The 21,493-nt window shown below is 41.7% G+C and overlaps 1 protein-coding gene across 1 annotated transcript in view; it reads right to left on the reverse strand.

Moving 5' to 3' along the window:
• Nucleotides 1-21,493, reverse strand: part of slc4a11 (solute carrier family 4 member 11) — a 66,361-nt gene that overhangs the window by 30,196 nt on the left and 14,672 nt on the right. Inside the window, exons 3-5 of the mRNA XM_056426386.1 lie at nt 15,978-16,206; nt 4,417-4,498; nt 3,150-3,273 (exon numbers count right to left, since the gene is read on the reverse strand). Of these exons, the coding sequence (XP_056282361.1) occupies nt 3,150-3,273; nt 4,417-4,498; nt 15,978-16,194 (423 nt within the window). The 5' untranslated portion in view covers nt 16,195-16,206. The remainder of the gene's footprint in view (nt 1-3,149; nt 3,274-4,416; nt 4,499-15,977; nt 16,207-21,493) is intronic.

Consider the following 21,493-nt stretch of genomic DNA (forward strand, 5'->3'; position numbering starts at 1 on the left):
ACCTCCTCATATCTTTGTGTTCAGGCATCCTCCAGCCCATCTGAGAGAGTGTTCTCCACGGCTGGAGACACAATAAGTCCTGAGAGATCGCGTATCCTCCCGGAGAAAGCAGACATGCTTATTTTTCTGCACAAGAATTGTTGATGATCCATACAATTGATGGTGCACACTTGGTATTTGCCACTGCTAGTTTCATTTTTGGCAGCTCAGTTCATATACCCTTTAAAAAAAAGGAAGGAGCACTGTAATTTCTAGGAATATGTTTAAATTAAACAGAATACATTTTATTTAAGTTATGTAAGTTTTATTTTAAGTTCAAGAGTAATATCGTATAAATGTTTTTGCTTATTTAAAAAAAGTAAATGTGTATGTATACATACTGTGTGTGTGCAGCATTATATAAAAGAAAATTAATGTGAATAAACCCGTTTGTGCTCTTTTTTTCACCCCTTGCCCAAAAGAATCGATAAGAGAATCGATAAGGAATCGAATCGATAAGCAGGAATCGATAAGGTATCGGAATCGTTAAAATCTTATCAATTCTCATCCCTAGGCGCTGTGCTCGAGGACAAATCAATGCCTGAACAACATTTCGTGACAATCCATCAAATAGTTGTCATTTTAATCTCAACAACAAAAAATGTCCATCACAAAGGGGCTCGAGAAGAAAAGTCCAGAGGTCACCATAGTTATTGGTATACATCTCCTGGGAACTATGAGTACTTGTCCAAAATCAATTTTTATGATCATTCGTTATCTTTGTCTGCTTATCCGGGGCCGGGTCGTGGGGGTAGAGGGCTCAGCAGGGTCTTCCAGGAGTCCCATTCCCCAGCAACGACGTCCAGCTCTGCCTGGGGGGTCCCCGAGGTGTCGCCGAGCCAGATGAGATGTGTGATCCCTCCAGCGTGTTCTACCCCAGGGCCTCTTACAAATTGAATGTACCAGGAGGCGTCAATGAGGCATCCTGATTAATGAAACTGAAATCATCTGCAAAGAGAAGAGGCGCAATTCTGAGACCCCCGAACCGGGGCCTCTCGTTCCCCTGGCCGTGCAAGAATCTGGACAAGGGACAACCCTGGAGGAGTTTGTGTCAAATTTCATTGACAATTTTTAGATGGGAGAAGTTTGACCTCGTGGTTGGGAGGAAAAGGGGGAATAACATATTCAGTAGGATTCATCCTCTTGGTTTCAAGGTCACCCGCTTGGGTGTAGAAAGCGAGAGCTCTCGAGTACAGCGAGTAACGCCGTGCCGTCAACATCAAAGGCCGAGGGCAGCGGGTCGAGTTGAAGTTTCTTCAGGACATGGACGTGTTGATGGGGGCTTTCAGGCATTTGTTTCACTGAGTAAATGAGAAACGGAGCGTTTCTGAAGAAAGGTCAGCACATTCATGACGGGTGAAGAAACGGAGAACGAAAAGCCTCAAATGCTGCAACGCTTTAAATGGTGGGCGATGGAAATCGTCCACCCGTACTCACGCAAGATTTACATACATTTGCCAACCAAAGGAATTCATATTATCATGATCATCATGCCCCTTCAAAGGATTTCTCTCTCGCAGATTAATGTCTCCGGCAACGCCATTAGTGGTCGTGATTGCCGGCTGCAGGACTGGCGAGGAGGGAGCTGGATGCATTGGGGAGCCACGACCACCGGGCTCATGGGAAAAGAGAGAAAACCAACAAACAAACACGATGCGGTTCGCTGAGGCATCTCTGAATGCCAGTGTCACGCCAACCACCCCCCCTGCAGTTTGATGGTGAGTTGGTGAAAATGGTGTGCTTTGGGGGGGTAGATCCCACGCTGAATGGAGACCCAGCATAAAGAAATTGCCTTTTTTCCCATCGAGAGAGGTCCAACAATCAGAGCCATCTGAAGACAGGAGAGTGAAGAGTGTCTGCATGTAAATGTGCGTGTGTGTGTGTGTGTGTGTGTGAGTGTGTGTGTGTGTGTGTGTGTGTGGAGGACAGGAGGGTTGAGTGGTTTGATGCGTCGTAGAATGAGATTTGGGTATCAGGACACCTGTGAGGCCTTTGGATTAAATTAAATCCAACAGATATTTGGCAGCGTCGTGGTTATATCAGTGGCACTTCGGCTATTTTAGTGAACTGAAATATAAAAAGCAAAACAAATTGGTAAAAAATTGACCGTAAATGAATATCAATACTCAATGTTAGATCAGCGCCCAACATCAATTGCTTCGAATCCAGGCTAAAAACCCACTCGCTATCTCATTTCTCTCTGTGTTTTAGATATATTGATGTATGTTTTTGTTATTCTGTGATTTGTCAATTTTCTGCACCTTTTCCATTTTACTTGATAAAGCAAAACGGTGGGAAACAAAAACTACCAGAGGTGGTTTGGTTTTAAGTTCACAAAATAAGACAGAAATCGGAGAGTGAAGATATTATTTAAAAACTACTATTTGCGGCCCAAACATTCTGTGATTTAATTCTTCAATAATGTCGAGCTTAATTACCACCAAACATAATCAGAAACTAGTTTGTGTTTTCTTCCTTATTGTCCTTTTACTTTGAAAAACCCAGAAAATATTGCGTTGATTAGTGTCCTCTTGCAGCAAGAGATACGTCAGGTCTCTGGAAGCATGGAGACGTAAAATCTATTTAAACCAGACGGACTCATTTTGGAGTAAGATTATGCAAAAGGAGAAAATGGTGATCCTCGGTCGCATCCAGAACTGAGCTCGCGTGCATGTAAGAAAACTCAACTTAATTGGAGTCATGATGGGTGGCTGACTGCACCTGAATTTGCCAGAGCACACTCGTCTCTTCTAAAATCCCAAATGGTTGAGCTAAAGATTAATTAATTGTTATATTCAGGAGCTGAAAGCAGAGCAGGGAGGTATGCAAATGTTCAATTAGTCGTGCTATGGCAGCAGGGATCCTTACATTGTTTATATGGGGAGTGTTACTTTACAGCGAACAGATTTAGACAAAAAAAAATCTCTTCACGTCACGATATACTGTCAGCGAAGTGATGGAATTATTGAAACAAATGCAGTCGATGATATACAAAACAGAAGAAACATACACTCACGAATCTAGACATATAAATAGAATAAACAAGTGGGTCTATGAATGCCTCATTAATCGACCATAGGCCGATAAATATACACACGCATATCAGTTACCATTTTGAGTGGAGCCAGGATCAGGATGACATAGCGGACCTCGCAGCAGTTCTCCCCCCAGTTCTGTGGCCTCTCCAGGCGGGAGATGCACACATGACGCCTCTGGAGATGCTTCACGTTGCAGCTGGAGAGGGAGAAGGAGGAGGAGGTTTTATAAATGTCAACGGCTCACCTCACCAGCCTCTCTCTCTCTCTCTCTCTCTCTGCAGCAACAGGTAGACAGTATTCAAATGTGCTGCATAAAAACAACTCACACACACACAGACAGATAGACTGCAGACACATTCACACATTCCTGCAGTTCTGCCGGTTAACATGTATTTTATAAAAATAGGACTCAGAACACGACTGTTATACAACATCCACATTTTGTAGCCGTCAAATTAAACCCATGTAGCTCCAAATTTGGAGATTAAAAATGTTTTCCAGGTAAACCGAGGGATTTGTTCATTCGTTTATATCTTAACATGAACAGGTCCGTTAAAGTAACATTATGCAACAATTGTACCTTAAAATAACAGCTTGAAAAAAATTGTGTAGCTTTTTGGTGTTGTCAACAATATTGTATTCGATCACACGTACTCCACATTCAAACATTTAGAAAACAACGTATATAGGCTGAAAACGCGATCGGTATTTCATCTAAACTAAATGTTGTCGTTCTTCTGGTTATGTTAGCATTCATCTCCGATATCACAATGAATAAAACTATGCAGTCATATTTATGTAAAATCTTTGAATATTCTTACCTTATCGGTTGACATCATTTCTTGGTTTCTGACTTCGTCTGGTCATCAATACAAGTGTATGCGAGGCTGCATCTATCGTAACTGGGTATTTACGACACTGAAGTAAACATTAAATACCTCCAAAACTGAAGGGGGCGCTAAAAGGGAAAAACTCCATTATGGGGCTTTAAATAAATAAAAATACAAAATGTCAAACATCTCCAACTGTTTTTTATTATTAGTCAGTCGGTTTTATTTGTCATCTTATGTCACGCCTTCTATATATTTTATTTCGTTTGATCTTTTATATAATTGTATAGTTACACTGTGTTTATTTGAATTGTTCCGTCAATGATCATTGCCTTGTGGATGAAATGTGCTAAATCTTAAACCCCAAAACATCAAAGAGAAGCAGATACTCCTGACGTGTGAGAGGACACTGCAAGTGTATTTTATAAACCAATAAAAACGACCACTTGTTGATGAGTTATTCTGTCGTTCCAACGCAGACACACGTGCACAAACCCGCCATGACTTACAGGATGCAGAGCCAGGACTGCTGGTACTGGATCCCGGTGCCGGTGGCCGTCACCCCCTGGATCGTCTCTGACAGCAGGTGGACTGTAGGAGCAAAGGTCAGAGGTCAAACACAAGTAAGCTGAGATCGACCTCAGCTCCAGTTTGTTCCTCACGAGCTCTTATTTTCTGCTACACGGCGTTGAACTGAAAATACATCTCAGCCGTCCTCGGATGTGGAGACACATTATCATATCTATGACGTTTGAATGTCAAATATTGATGTGATTAAAAATAACACCTGGCTCTGGTTCCTCTGTGTTTTCGACTGGTGTTTGGCCGATACATAAAATGTTGGAAGGAGGTCTAGAGCCGAGCCTCTCGATGCGACGTCTGCGTCTAACGAGCTCGCTTTCTGCCTTTTTCAAAAGCGCCGCCGCTCTGCACCGTGCTCAAAACGCCGCCCCGCCGATTAATGATGATGTCCGTCCGACCCCGGGAAACGCCGACGCTCGTGTTCACGGATCAAAAGCAAACGCATTTCATTAGGCTGCCTTGTTTACGCAGTGCAACTCATTAAACGCGGGCATCTGGGGACACGGCCGGAACCGGCTCGATGCATCCCGACAGGAGGAGTCTCCCTTCCGACCGAGCGCCACGAATAACGGCGTTTCAGGGGATATTTCACAGCAGCGCCGACTATCCCAAAACCCCTGGACAAGATTTTCATCAGCTTTCAAGGTTCTCTTCTGCTCATCGGTGCTGGGAAAATGACAGGGTGGAAATGTTTAGCATCATAAGCAGCAGGGACGATCATTTCCATATCGTTGTGGTTCACCCCGCCAGAGGCTTCTCCCTTTTCTTTCCTGCCCGTCTTTCTCTCCATCACTCTCCCTTTCTCTCTCTGCCAATGCCGTCTCATCAATAAAGTATCCTCCATTCATGCCAGAAAATGATGGGCGTCTCCATGACAACAGTATCACAGTGCTCAAGGAGTGAGGAAGGGGAAGGGAGAATCAGAGAGAGAGAGAGAAAAATAAGGGAGAGGGAGAGCACGAGAGTGCGACAGGCGGGAGGAAAAGAAGGAACAAGGGAGAACAAAATAAAAGGAAGGAGAGAGAGGCGGGAAGAGAGAACAAGGGGAGGAGACGTGCAGAGATGAAGAAACTGAGAGAGAGGAGAGAAATGCAGGCAGAAACGGGAGCAAAGAAGGTCCAAGGGAATGGAAGAAAAATCATACAAAATAAAGGACGTGACAAACAAAGAAGGAAAATGAGAGTGAGACTGGATGAAATGCAGAGTGGGAGGGGGAGGCGAGCGAGGGAAGGGAGAGAGAAGTAAAGGAGATGGACTGGGATTCAATTCAATTTATAGAAGTAAGCCTGACAGCCATGTAATAATACAAAAAACATCCAATTCCTCATTGACGTCAGGAGGCGAGAGGCAGAGACAGAGAGAGGCAGAGAGAGAGAGAGAGAGAGAGAGAGAGAGAGAGAGACAGAGAGAGGAATGGAGAGAGAGAGAGGAATGAGAGAGAGAGAGAGGAGAGAGAGAGAGAGAGAGAGACAGAGAGAGAGAGAGAGAGAGAGAGAGAGAGAGAGAGAGAGGAATGGAGAGAGAGAGAGAGAGAGAGAGAGAGGAATGGAGAGAGAGAGAGAGGAATGGAGAGAGAGAGAGAGAGCGAGAGACAGAGAGAGAGAGAGGAATGGAGAGAGAGAGAGAGAGCGAGAGAGAGAGAGAGAGGAATGGAGAGAGAGAGAGCGAGAGACAGAGAGAGAGAGAGAGCGAGAGACAGAGAGAGAGAGAGGAATGGAGAGAGAGAGAGAGCGAGAGAGAGAGAGAGGAATGGAGAGAGAGAGCGAGAGACAGAGAGAGAGAGAGAGGAATGGAGAGAGAGAGAACGAGAGACAGAGAGAGAGAGAGGAATGGAGAGAGAGACAGAGAGAGAGACAGAGAGAGAGAAATGGAGACAGAGAGAGAGGAATGGAGAGAGAGAGAGAAATGCAATCAGAACAAGAGAAAGAATCAAAGATAAAAAGAGGGAAATGGGCGGAAAAGAAGGAGACGGACGTTGAAGACATGAAAGACGGAGAGAAGAGGACGATCCCCCAGACCGACCGGCCGGATGGACCGACCCTCCGAGACGAGCTAACGCCGCTGGCCTTCACATGACAACCTTTCAAATTTACATTTTTTTTGTGCCAATCATCTTTTAAGATCGCTTCGACCGGATGAATGCCGTCGGTGTTCAGCGTTGATTATCGAGAAGCTCATAAAAACGACACAAGAGTTATAAGATCTAGATCCTCAAGCCGTCACTTTGTGTCTGTTCCACAGCGGGGGTTTCTTCTCTATCCATTTTCTGAATATATGAAAAACCAAATTAAAATAGCTGCTTGGTATCAGAAGGCCAACTGACACTTCTCACGACAAAGCGGGGGTCTGCTTGGGTTTCTACCAACATTTACTTTGGTGGTACAATGACAAACCGAAGTGTTTTAACCCTCCTGTTACCTTTGGGGTCAATTTGACCCCATTCAATGTTTAACGTCGGTGTTCTTTCGGGTCAATTTGACCCCAGGCTGTTTTTCACTGTGTCAAACATATAAGAAATATCAACTTTTTAATATATTTAAAGGGCTATTTAGGTAGTCAACAAACAAACATAAAGTACCTCACACTTAAACTTGGGAAACAATATTAATTCTAATAATTTTCTGGAGGTTTTAATTGCTGGGGTCAAATTGACCCCGAGGGTAAAATATGTTAGTCAATGTGAAGGTAACAGGAGGGGTAAAAGAGTTTTAAACATTGACGACACGGCAACGACACCAGTCCACAAAGAGGTAAACAAATACTACGGCTTCTAATCCCACGAACACTTTGCTGTCCTTTATTTCGTTCACTTTCCATGCAATCACTATTGCAATGTCTCTTCTTCTCTGCTACTATCACTTTGTGTTGTACACAATCTTGAAATATCTTTTTTGCATCTCCTCCTTCTCCCTCATTGGAAAATACGCAATCCGTGAATATGCAGTTGCATCCTGGGCAACAAATTGTTGCATTGTCTCAAACCCTGCATCCGGCTTCTGTACACACGCCTCCAACCGAGGTTTAAGGGAAGCGCAGCAATCAGACTCCGCATGAGCGTCTCTCACGCCGAGAAGCTCACGCATCCAAGAGAGGAAGCGATGAGCAAAACACGTATCTGAGTGGAAGGAGGGGGGGGGGGGGCTTCAAACGTGAATATAAACAATCAATATCTCGCGAATGAGAGGTCATTCCCACCTCCCCTCTCACGCCGGCCGCTGACCAGAACTGATTGTGTCTTTACTTCACCCTCCACCACCCCAATCTCCCTTGTAAATGACGTGCGGGGACATCGCGAATGCGCCATCTTACATCGCCAGCGGAGGTGAACCGACCCGACTCGGATGACGGGAGAGGAAGCGTGCGTTCGTGGATGCGATCGAGTGGCAGACTAATTAGGATGTGCGCTATTGATACTCGTCAGTTACGTCGAGATGTCTGCCCCGTTTCGTCAGCTTCTCGTACGCAAACGCCGCAGTCGAGGGGCGAAATCACAGACGCTCACATGCAGCATATCCAATGTGACAAACTTCAATTGAAAGTGATGAAAACAATATGAGGGAGGCAGGACTGGATGGCTGGATTGGCACCCTTTTGATCTCTCCTGAATTTGTTGGCGAATTCTGTGAACTGTGTTATTCACACGGTTCTGTTGGAAGAGAGAGAGGGGGTGGGGGGGGGGCATATCTCGCAATTTCTGCAAAACATGGGAGGATGATCCCGTCCGTCACAAACGAGAGAGAGACGAATCAATCGATGCACTTAAAACCAGTCGTACATTTTTTTTTAAAACGCGATGTTAATGTCCGACATCGGCGGCGGGGGAGAAATCCACAGAGACGCGTGGACGATAAAACACAGAGATTCACGGTTTCTCTGTCAGCGTTTGGAAGGAGACGTCTTGCATCACTCTCAGAGGTGACCTAAATAAAGCCGACTGATCTTACGCTGCCCTAAAGATTAACTATGATCTCAACCATCGGGAGACCTGCCAGCCAAGAACACACACACACACACACACACACAAAGACAAAGGGGAATGATTGGTTTCCTTCAAAGCGTGGATTGTGCAGGGCACTTTGAAGGAGGTGAATCCATACAGCTGATGAAACACTTACTGTATATTAGCAGCACACGTACGTATGATGTAACACGGCGATGAGAGGGCCACTAGGACTGGGTCAATGGTGAAAACCGTGTTATCTAGAGAGCTTCACAATTCTAATCCTCTACTCGCTTGCAAAAAAATGCAATTAAAGAGAAATAAACCAACGCCCTACATGGAAATAATATCAAAGTCAAGTGCAGCCTGTATGACAAGCTCTCTTCAAATTAAATAAATCTCCATATAAGACGAGGACGTCTCTTTTGCCGCATCATTTTGTCCTTTTGACCTTGTAGAATTCACAGAACCGCAATTTGTTCTTCTTTTTTTCCCACAGGTTTTGTCCGCACACAAAAAGAAAGAACATGATTGGACAATGAGTCCACTGGACGCAGAGAGGCGTTGATTTGAGGGGGGCCGAAGAGGCGTCGATATCTGTGACGCCGGAGGGATTGCCGGTGTCTGTAATCATTTGACGACTCGATGGATCGACCCAGTCCCGAGTGCGGAGAGGGGAACACAAGCGGCACACTGATGGCGATGATTGGTACACAAGCACGACACTGATTGCGACCTCGTGGCGGCCGACGCTGACATTTCCATCCAATTAGCACAGCTTACCGTCGTCAAAGAAAACGAAACTTTGAGACTTGTCTGCATGGGGAGAAGGAGGGAGAGAGAAAAAACCAAGAGGAGAAACCAGTTCAGTCACCTTCTCTCCTGGCATTTAATGTATAAATATATTTATATATATATTTATATTTATACTGGCGAGCAGGATCGGAGAATTTACACAAGTGACAGTGATCCTCAAACACACGCTCGCACGGAGGCGCTCTCTGGCGCGTACATGTCTCCGCTGAACAGAAGCTTCATTTCCTGCCCTCCTTTTTTACCTCATGCATATTAAATATCATTTTCCGGAGAAAATCCCTCAACGTCTCGCCTCCGCTGGGCGCCGAGAGATCTCGTCTTGATTACCTTCTGCAGGCTATTAGCAGAAATGTGATTGTATCACTGATAGCGGTTACGTGTTCAGCGAGTGCGGAGAAACCCCTGAGACGTCGATGACGAGCACGGCCGCCGTTTTTTATGGAGGACTTAAAATGACTTAAGTATAAATAAATAAATATATAAATTCATGAATAAATACAAGAATAAATAAATAAATGCTTAAATAAATAAATAAATACAAGAATAAATAAATAAATGCTTAAATAAATGTATAAATAAATACAAGAATAAATGTATAAACACAGAAATAAATACAGAAATATAAGTTATAACTCAACAGGACATCATTAAATAAATGTATTTCTACATTTCTGTATTTCTTCATTTATTTATATCTCTATTTATGTGTCCACACGTATTTCTTCATTTATTTATGTGTGACATGTATGTGTCCGTATATTCAAATGAGCTGGGGCTGTATTTATTTATTCATACATTTATTTAAGCATTTATCTATTTATTTATACATTTATTTAAGCATTTATTTATACATTTATTTAAGTATTTATATATTTATTCCTATATTTATTCATGCATTTATTTGTTTATTTATACTTAAGTCATTTTGAGTCCTCCATAGTTTGTGACATGCGCGGCCACCATTTTTTACTTCCGTGGTAAAGAGCTTGAATTAATGGCTTCAATTTAGTATTCTAATCATTCCCGCAGAACGCCACATCGAAATGTTCCCACCGCCGGCCTGGAAAAGAAATGTTATTATAACAGAGAAGGCATAGTGGGTTGATTAAAAAACACACAGCATCTTTCCTGTTAAACTGAGTGAATCTAATGCAGAATAATTGCAGTGGCTCCCGTCAGAAAGTTAGTATCTGCACAAAGTAAAGTGTTTAAAAAGCAGCAGTGGGTACAGAGTGAGCACTGAAAAGGTCTTTTATTGCCGGTTCTTTAAAAAAATAATAACAAGCTTTGAAAACGAGAGCGTGTGACCGTCTTTCTGTTTGATTTGAGCAAGTAAATGTAAAAAAAAAGAGAAAAAAAGAATACACAGGAGGATTATGCAAATTCGAGCCAAGGTGGAGAGCCAGTGGGATTGATCAAAGGTGGCAGAGATCTAGGGAGGAACGAAGGTACAGTCATCACGAGCCAGGCCGCTGACGGCATCGAGAGAAAAACACAATGACGCAAGGCATAAATACAGAAATATCGACAGATTGTAAGCAACAATCAAATTGAGCCCGCTGCAGGTCCTTTTTGTTGTTGTTGTTTTTTGTTTTGTTTTGGGGGGTCCACAGTGATGTAGATGTTGTGAGTGCTGTATTGGTTTATGTAGATATAAATGTGTACGGATGGGTGTATGTAAACTGTGTCGAGACTGTGTAGATCACAGGTGTCAAACACAAGGCCCGCGGGCCGAATGTGGCCCGCCACGTCATTTTATGTGGCCCCTCACGGCTTGAAAGACACATGATCAGCTTTTCTTCAAGAAATGTAAGAAACATATCCTGTGCTTTTATTTTGAAGGTTTCAAATTAAATGGATATATTATAAAATTAGAGAAATGTTCTTATGTACAATACTCCTACACTTGAATAAATAATAATCAAATGCACAGAGATTTATTTAACAATATGTTCGGGAGTAGTTATTATTATTATTATCTTTATTGAAAAGCTACCATGTACAGTTAACACATAAATGTCACCAGTTGATGCGCTGTAGCAGATTGTAGCTACAGTGTAAACAGTGTTTCAGTTACACCGGCCCTTTAAGAGGCAGCTATGATGCTGATGTGGCCCACGCTGAAAATGAGTTTGACACCCCTGGTGTAGATGTATAAATGAAAGGAAACTGAGAGCCATACAAGGGGAGGGGTGGGATGGGGAAAAGTTGGTGTCATATTTTTGTTTTGTTTTGTCTTGTTTTCTCCTTGTTTTCATCTTATGATGTTAAAAAAAAAACCATCATCCTTGTGTGGTGTTTCTCCAAGGTTATACATTTGTGTATTTTATTTTTGTAAAATAATTCTTTCAGTATAACAAACTGTAAATGCTATTTCACTACAAATATCCTGTAATAAAAAAGGTTGTTAATAAAAATAAATCTTAAAAAAAAATAAAAAAAAAGATTGTAAGCAACATCATCATCTCCGGCGTCCTAAAACGAGTTACTGGTTGAAATACTTGCGAGTGTCTTAACGGACGAGGTATTATTTGATTGTTTTAATCGAGGCTGGTTTAGTTTTGAAAGAGGTGGCTGGAGTAATATCGTTATCAGCGCGTTGTGTGTGTGTGTGTGTGTGTGTGTGTGTGCCGCCGAATCCCGAGACAAAAGTGAACCGAAAACAAAACAACACGGGCATAAGTTGGCTCCTCTGTACAAGTTATAGCAGGACCAATTATCTCTGTGGGCTTTTCATCATTTTTTCCTGTCATTCTCCGCTCTCTCTGTGCCTCTTATAATCTCACGCTAGTCTCTTTATCTCGCAGCTGTACAGCGGCACACTCCCAATGAGCGGGCGCCTCTCGCCCGCCGTATCGCCCCAGAGTGAACGGAGATACGGCAGAAATTAATACCTGAGGAGATGTGCGCCGCTGATAACGTACTAAATAAGGCAATGTATTCCCCCGACGAGGAGCCTGTGTGTGTCCCCCCCCCACCGCCCTCTGCGAAGTGTTTCACGTGTGCATGTTCTCGATTATAATTCAAGGATTCGACGTGTTACTCTGAGTGAAGGGAGTTCATTGCAGAATGGAGAATTTGTATTTCTTATTAAACAATTAACAAAACCAAATGAAAGCGTCTGAATGCCTGGTGATATTCAAGAATTTTTTTAAAGACATGACTGGAGAAGTACAGACTAACAGCATTGATGAAGCATCATAAGTAACGGGTAATGGGGACAAGCTTTTTGTTTTGTTTATTGTTTTATGTAAATATGTATGTGTGTGTATTTATGTGTGTGTGTGTGTGTGTGTGTGTGTGTATGTATATATGTGTGTGTGAATATGTATGTGTATGTATATGTATGTACATGTTTATATGTATATATGTTTATGTATATATATATATAGGAATATGTATATGGTTCTCTGGAATAAGTTTTTTCGTGAAATTATAGGTTAGGGCTCTTATAAGCTCGACAGCTTCAGCCTCGACCCTTTCGGGCTGCCACTTTCTTCTTTTGTTGAATTTTGATTTTTGTATATTTTGCTGATCGAAATAAACAAAACTAAACTAAACAGGTGACATCCCCAAACCTTTGTTTTTTGTGAATATTTGAACGTCTGACTTTCCGCTCCTTCTGTAAATATGTGTGTTTGTCTCATGCCTTTCGTTATTTGATGGCTCGCTGTGCTGCTCATTTGTCTGTTTCAAACTGGAACTCCTTTCCTCCATATTTGCTGCATAATTGGGGAATAGTTACATCATCCTCTGTGCAATTAATTCTCAACTAATTCTCATCTGCTATTGCCCTATTGCTTCTGCTGCGGCAAACGCACGTCCCCAGAGTGAGAACTCGAGTTTCAGCCGATATAAAACCGCTCTTCTTGTAGCACAATATGAAGGAAAACCCTGACCTTGTTTTTGAGAGAATCTTCAGTTGATTAATCACTTTGATAAGGATGCACACGTGACTAATGACTGTAGGGATGCACCGATACCACTTTTATCCGACCAGCACAAGTACTTACATCCAGTTACTCGCTGATAGCGAGTACTGATATAAGACCTTGAAAAGATGTTTTATTTTCATCAGATGTTCCTCGCAATTAAATATTTAAAAAAATTCCTGATACAAATAGAACATAATTTACAGTCGGGATGTTAATAATCACCTTGAAGGTGGAAAGCAAGACACGGGAACTTAGCTTGTGTCTGGAGCATTAAAGTGAAGCTTGCATTCTCTCTCCTGACCAGCAGGGGGCGACTCCTCTTGTTTAAAAAAGAAGTCAGATTGTATAGAAGTCTATGATAAAATGACGTCTCTCCAGTGTATTCTCTCAGTAAACAATGTAAACTTTAATTTATGGTCTCAATCTCTAGTTCCACGTCTTCTTCAATTCAGCATGATGTTCATTTGGTAAATTATGGTGCATTTACAGTCAAATAGACAATAAAGCAGCGTATGCTTCAGGGCGGGGCTTACTGCGATTGACAGGTCACGACCCTACTTCTCTACGTTTCTCCTCCGCAGACCAAATACGGTCACTTCCATTCAACGGTCGCAAAAAGCCAAGATGGTGATGGCCAAAGATCCACAAACCACTGGGTGCCAACGTGACGACTCCGTCCGGTTGTAAGCCCTGCTCTTGAAGAGTCGAAGCATTTCATCACAACAAATGAATTGAAGATAACCCAGAGATAGAGAATGCCAGAGAGACACACAGCTGAACTAATCGATGCGCTAACTGGGAAAGTGTCTGGATGTGTCCACGACAATGTCGCATCAATCGGTGCATCCCTAACTGACTATTTTCACGATGCTAATATTTACTTTGAAAAGGAAGCGACACAGTATTTTGCCGCAATACTATGATAATATGCACGGTTTGTTAACAAGCTATGACTATCGCTCAGTGGCTGTTGATTATTGTGAATCATAAAGCATCACAGATATAAGTTTTTCCTTTATTTTTCTCTGCTGCTATATTCAATTTAATATAATAAAAGCGTTGCTACTCAGCCAAGAGGACCCGATGTGAACGGGTTCCCTAAGCCATGTATTATCAGAAACTAAAGCGGACTTTAGAAATGACTGTATGCATCAGAAGAGAGTAGTCTGTGCATATCTAACATACTTTGGATACAACTGAGCTTTTCATGTCCAAAGAGGATGTATAAGAGGAGGCACTACAGGTGAAAAGGGTCAAAGAATTTATCAAATAGATTCTATATTTTTTTGTATTACAAGCTATTTGAAATCTTAGTTTTAAATGTGCAAATGGCATTATCTTATCAAATATGTTCTTTGAATACATTTCAAGAACAGAAATCTGAAAATTGAAAAAAGCCTGGTTTAAAATAGTTTTTTTGTTGACCAATTGGAGTCAAAGTATTTGACAGAGGGAATTTTGGATATTTCTTTGTGTTACTCTACTAACCAGAAAATACTGTACGGCCAGAAAAAGAAAAAAGACTCATCACAATATCTTTAGTCATCCAATGTTTCATCAATGAATGAGATATGAACAAACTCTTCTGTAAAAACCTTCAGAATAAAGGTGAAACAGGAACATTTGGTGAATGTAAGAGCTGCTGAAGTGGAGATTCTTAAGAAAAGTCTGAGAAAAAACGAATTTCGAGAAAACGACCTTTAAAGAGATGTTTTGTAAAATTCAGACAGCACAGGTGAACAGGGTTGAAAAAATGTAATTAAAAGATATCACCATGAAACTTCCCCAGTTGAATACTAACATTAGGACTATTATTTTTTGTATATATATATATATACACATTTAAAAAATCAGAAATGGTATTTCTAAAGATGCCAATTAGGCACTAATCTAATGCAAATCCTTCTGTGAATTTAGGAGAAATTTACATATAGACAAAGTACTAAAGTACACACCTCAATGTGTTTTATGGATGTTTTAATTCAGACTAGTGGAAAGAAAACCTCCAAAATATACATTTGGACGTTTACTTTACGATTTTTTTCTATTTCTTTAATATCAAAATTGACAAATGCATGAAAAAACTTACACGTGCTAGCAAAACTTTAAAATGATATTATTTTACCTTATGGCATCACTGAATTTGGCATTCAGTAAAACCTTCCCTTTTTTAAGCCTTGAATTATTTAACATGTTTATTAACCATTCAATGAATGAACCAGTAACCCTGCTTGAGATGAATTGAATCTGTGAAAAAAATAAACCAAAGCATCTCAAAAACATGTTTCTAATTATCTGAACAATGTTGAAAGCAACTCAGGATTTCGTTAATTTTGATTATCAGTTGTATTCTCAGTGAAACAAAACTGATTACAACAAAAACATGTTCATTGTGTGCTTTAATGTGAAGGATAACAGCTGCACAGATGTCCTGGAAGACGTCTGATGTCTGCGCATGTGAATAGTTTCGGCCCACCGAGCTCTATTTGTGTCCACTTGAAAAAAGCTGAGGGGCAAATGGACAGCCGCCTCGATTCGACCATCGCGGACTCCGCTTTGGGTCTTAAAAGCTTCGCGAACCATTCTCGGGTCAGTCTGGCAAAGCTGCTGCTGAGCCTGAGGTGAAGCTGTTTTCTGGGCAGGTGTTGCCATGCGCGGACGTCAGATGTTTTTAGGTCAGGTGTCGGATGGTCTCGGTCTGATTCTGGGTCTCACGCTCGCATCTTATTGTGTTCTGTGTGTGTTTTTACACATACGTGCTGGTTTCTACATGCGTGTCGACAGGTTCACTGCTTACCGTTGACCTCCTGAGCTCCCGCGTCCGTGAAAAGCATGCTCATCACCTCCTCGAAGTTGCAGCTGGGCTCGGAGGCGTTGCTGTCCTGGCCCACGTGGTGCAGCATTCTCTTCAGGACGTCGTCCAGGGAGGCCGCGGTCTCGTCCAGCAGGATGGTGGCCGTGGCCAGGAAGTCGTCCAGGTCCCGGTGAGCCCGGATCTCCTCCTCGAAGTTCATCAGCTTCACATACTGCAGGAAAACATGGGGATGATTGCTGAAACGGTTTTATTTCAGATTCCTGTGCTGATTATGTCAGTCAGGGTATTTTTAGAGACTGGAAGGCATTGTCAAAATGCATCTACCCTAGTTTCTGAAAAATTGGAAAGACATACAAATCATTTCATATCGTTTTTTTAGACTTTGGTTTAAACTTTTCTGCTATCCCCAACATGCTGAAGCGTTAATATGGCCGTGATGTCTCTGGTATTGCGTTTGGGGAAATTAAGACTGCAAAAAGGTGCCTGCGAAGCTAAATAATGTTGAACTAATAGATTTTTTTCAAACAAGTATTATGGCTTAACAACAGTTGAATACAAAAAGAAATAACTGTAGCACATTTGTAGTTTTTCTGTGTCCACTTTCAGGAGTAGTTCATGGAACATTAAAATGTATTTTAACTCTAAATCTGTCCTTCCGTACACATGACATCTATTACACCTGTCCATCCTGGAGAGGGATCCTCCTCTGTTCTCTCCTGAAGGGTTCATCCCTTTTTCCCCCCTGAAGGGTTATTTGGGGGTTTTCCTGAGCCGATGTGAGGTCAAAGGTCAGGGATGTCTATCTGTACAGATTGTAAAGCACTCCGAGACTAATTTGTAATTTGTGAAATTAGGCTATACAAATAAACTGAATTGAATTGAACATTCTACAGGACATTTTGTCCCTAAAGCTGGGCGGACACTCTCGCGCTTGACTCTTGCCGACAATTATTTTCAGAATCCGGACGAAGTTTTGCTAAACCCTTCGTTTAATTTCAGTTTAAGCGGTGTCCCGATACCAACGGCATAAATCTACTGATTCAGTCAATCAAAGCTGTGAGAAGATCATTCAGATTTCTGGCAGCTCATAAATTGTGTCCCTGAATCGTTAAACAAATTGGAAATGTGAATCTCCGGGGTCAGAGGTCAGGGAATCGTCGTAATTGAATGACACTAACTTATTTCACGCGAGTGAGTCTAAAATCCACAGGACCACATGGGTACATTAAAAAAAGCATTTATATTACCAAACCACACCACAAGTGTGAAAGCGCCCGAGAGCTTTAACCTTAAAGTACCCACCCCCTCGGAGCCGAATACTGTCCCTTTTTGAAAATAGCAGCACACAAAACAGATGCTTCGCCCCTCGAAAGCTCATCAAGATCTGACCAGCGGTGTCCGAGAATCCCCCGAGACAGAGGAATGGAGGCGGAGAAGAACACAGCTCGATGAAGAGCCCAGACACCAGTCCTCCGTTCCATTGATCGGCTGATTGACAGAAATTCTGCAGTTGAGTGGATTCCCTGCTGTTCCTCCTTTTTTGTTTTTTCAGACGAGCTCCGAGCCGAGTCCGGAGTCTTTGAAGCTATTTGCGTGTTGAGCTCCATAAATACATTTTATTTGTTCGTATTGTTTGTGGATCTGTCAGGTTTGGTTTCGATTTGGGATCAAATGTTTCAAAAGGTGGAGCATGCAAAACAGATTTAAGACGTATTCCTGGTCAGATGAAAAAAGCAACACGAGTGGAGTTGCGCTCCGTACCGCGTGTGCTCGATAGGGCATTGTGGGAAATCCTGAATTCTCAGGAAATGTCCTAAACTGTGGGTAAAGATAGCGAGAAGCACAAAGATGTAGCAGAAACTTAACCAGATTTACATGTATTCATACACTACCATTCAAAAGTTTGGGGTCACTTAGAAATGTCTTTATTTTTCAAAGAAAAGCACTGTTTTTTCAATAAAGATAACATTAATCAAAAATACACTCTATACATGGTTAATGTGGTAAATGACTATTCTAGGTGGAAACGTCTGGTTTCTAATGAAATATCTCCAGAGGTGTATAGAGGCCCATTTCCATCAACTATCACTCCAGTGTTCTAATGGTACATTGTGTTTGCTAATCGCCTTAGAAGACTAATGTCTGATTAGAAAACCCTTGTGACATTATGTTAGCACAGCTGAAAACAGTTATGCTGGTGATATAAGCTATACAACTGGCCTTCCTTTGAGCTTGAAGTTTGAAGAACAAAATTAATACTTCAAATATTAATCATTATTTCTCACCTTGTCAATGTCTTGACTATGTTTTCTATTCAATTTTCAATTCATTTGATAAATAAAATGAGTTTTCATAGAAGACACGAAATTTTCTGGGTGACCCCAAACTTTTGAACGGTAGTGTATGTATAAATATCGACCGGTGCAAGTAATAAATCCACGACGACATTCTAGGTTGGGAAAGTGAGAATGTGACCATGTGAAGAAAACAAGAACAGAAAGGTGAGAGAAGAGAGAAGAAGCTGTTTGCAGGGAAAAAAAAGGCTCAACGACCGGATCTCAGACTCGTACTGACGACACGCAGCTCTTAACCACGTTGGACACAAGTTCACACCAACGCCCCCCGGGCGCTACTTCATACTCCCATATCCTCAGAGAAAAGTATCTGCAAAATGGTTGCTGGATTTAAAGTTTGTTGGATTAATTTAAACAATCTATTTCGAAACTTCTGACATATTAGAGCGGGTTTATATTCTCACCGTACACCATTCAGCGTGAACTGGAAACATACAACGAATGTATATTTTCTTTATCAATTCATCTGACAATTATTGAATTTAGTTATTTTCAAAATTGTTGTTTTGTCCAACCAATACTACAAAATAAAATGCCAATTCAGTTTGAATATCAGAAAAATATCCCCTTGACTAATCTGAGACCATGGGGTTGATTCACAAAGCTGGATATTTCCATAGGACCGCATGATTATTAATCATGTTGTTAACTGGTTCAGTAATGGATCTCATAAATTCACGGGTATTAGATAACTCAAACCTTCAGAGACTGAGAAGCATCTTCTCGGAGTCGGAGGCTTTCGAGTCTAATTTGAATGTTTATCCACAAATTAGACTTTGCACCAAAATGGTCTTTTATCTTAATAACATTCCGACAATTCTCTCTCTCTCTCTTTCGGGCAGACTCTGAAAAGACGTCTGCGCCTTCATCATCACCCGGCTTGATTATTATAATTCCTCGCTGTCTCCTCTTCCCTGAAAAGCCGAGAAATTCAGATGCACAACGCGAGCTTTCAGCAAACTCCAACGTAAAGCCATCCTCCTCGTTATAGGACGGTCAGAGCAGCCGACACAGAGAGAGAAGTGGAGGGTGGATGGGTCAAACAACGAGAGACTTTGACCCAGGAGACCGCTGTCCGTGTCAACATTGACTTATTTTACCGTCTTTTTGTTTCGTAACTTAGATACTTAAGTTATTTTACATGTTTTATTCAAATTAACCAGTTTTGTCGAGTAAATAATCCTTAAACTAGAATGGGCACTCGGTAGAGCGCATACCTTCGCATATCACAAGCATTAGTTGCATGCCAATTGGATACAAATTGACTGCGCTCTGGTAAAAAGAAGATTTGGACCTTTTCATGACCTTGACCTTGACCTTTGACCCGATCGATCCAAAAATCTAATCAAATGGTCCCCGGAAAATAACCAATCATCCCACCCAATTTCATACGATTCGGTTTAATATGTTTTGACTTATGCGAATAACACACACGCATACAAATACACGGCGATCAAAACATAACCTTCCGCATTTTCAATGCAAAGGTAAAAATGAATAAACCGACATCGGAAGTGTATTTTGAAAAGAGACTATTCATGTAACGAGATGAAACTGAAGTGCAGGGTTTATATCTGTCACATATTCAGTCTCTCTTTCAAACTTTTGAGATTTCAAGTTTGAGATTGTTGGAACGCTGTAAAAACGAACTTGTATCTGGTTTCAGTTGCGTTTCGATGGCCGTGGCCTTTGAGAGCTTATTAAGTCGATGTTTTGTACGGTTGTGGCGTCCCCTCCCTCTCCACTACAGCGGATTGGTTTTGTGTGTTTAAGATAGTCGTGTTATTCTTTAAATAAATGTCTATCGATCTTTTTTAACTTGTCTGGTCTTCCATCCATGTTTGCCGTCGCTGAGCCGGGTTGTAACAACGGTAATGAATAATAATAGTTTTTAAAATCCCAGTTTTGTCATTACCTTCGCATTGAAAATGCGGAAGGTTATGTTTTGATCGATGTGTATTTATTTATTTATTTCTTTGTATGCGTGTTACTCGCATAACTCAAAAAGTATTAAACCGAACTACATGGAATTTGGTGGGATGATTGGTTATTATCCGGGGACCATTTGATTAGATTTTGAGATCGATCGGATGAAAGGTCAAGGTCAATGTCATGAAAGGTCAAACTCTTCTTGAATCGCATGCAATTTGGTGGGATGATTGGTTATTATCCGGGGACCATTTGATTAGATTTTGGGATTGATCGGGTCAAAGGTCAAGGTCAAGGTCATGAAAAGGTCAAAATCTTCTTTCTATCATAGCGCGGTACATTTTTATCCAGTTGGCATGCAACTAATGCCAATATGTTCATAACTCAATGCCCAATCTTGTGATATGCGAAGGTATGCGCTCAACCGAGTGCCCATTCTAGTTGAACATGTAACAACCAATAAAAATCTGCTGCTAGCGCGTCTGTTTGGAATGAAAATCTGCATAGAGGTTTGTCCACGAATGAAGAATGAAGCCAATTAAGATAACGAACGGTGAACACACAGAGCACCTCGGGCTAGACATCACAACTGCAGGTCCGTCAAACAGAAAACAACATCACAGATGTTTTGTCGAGATCAACAAACTCTCCAGCTGGGGAGCAGTTCTTCACACCCGAGAATGTCCCGTATCAGCAAACAACATACGGATTCCCTGAGTCGGAGAGATTCACATCAGCGAAGCTCAGGTATATTTTAATTGATAGAATTCATCAAGACTAATCCCATCCTGTTGCGTTGCTTTAGCACAGGGGTCGGGAACCTATGGCTCGCGAGCCATATATGGCTCTTCCGGTGACGGCATATGGCTCCCAGACAATTTTGAGTTAAAAAAAATAATATCTCCGCCCGCCCCCCTGTAATTTTCTCTATCGCGCCAGATTACAGCAGAAGTAATTTAAGGTCCTTTTCTTAAGGACGTCTTTGTTCTTCTATTAAAGAAAAAGAAAAAGTCACCTGCACCACCCCCCCCCCTCTTAGCATCATGCAGCACCAGAAGTCGCATTAAAAGCAAGACATATTTAATTTATTATTCGTTAAAAATACTATATGGCTCTCAGTGAAATATATTTAGAAATAGTTGGTTTTTATGGCTCTCCCAGTCAAAAAGGTTCCTGACCCTAGCACGCCGACACCAGAACCGGCTCCTAGCATGG

The sequence above is a fragment of the Pseudoliparis swirei genome, chromosome 11 (assembly GCF_029220125.1).
Source record: "Pseudoliparis swirei isolate HS2019 ecotype Mariana Trench chromosome 11, NWPU_hadal_v1, whole genome shotgun sequence".
NCBI lineage: Eukaryota > Metazoa > Chordata > Actinopteri > Perciformes > Liparidae > Pseudoliparis > Pseudoliparis swirei.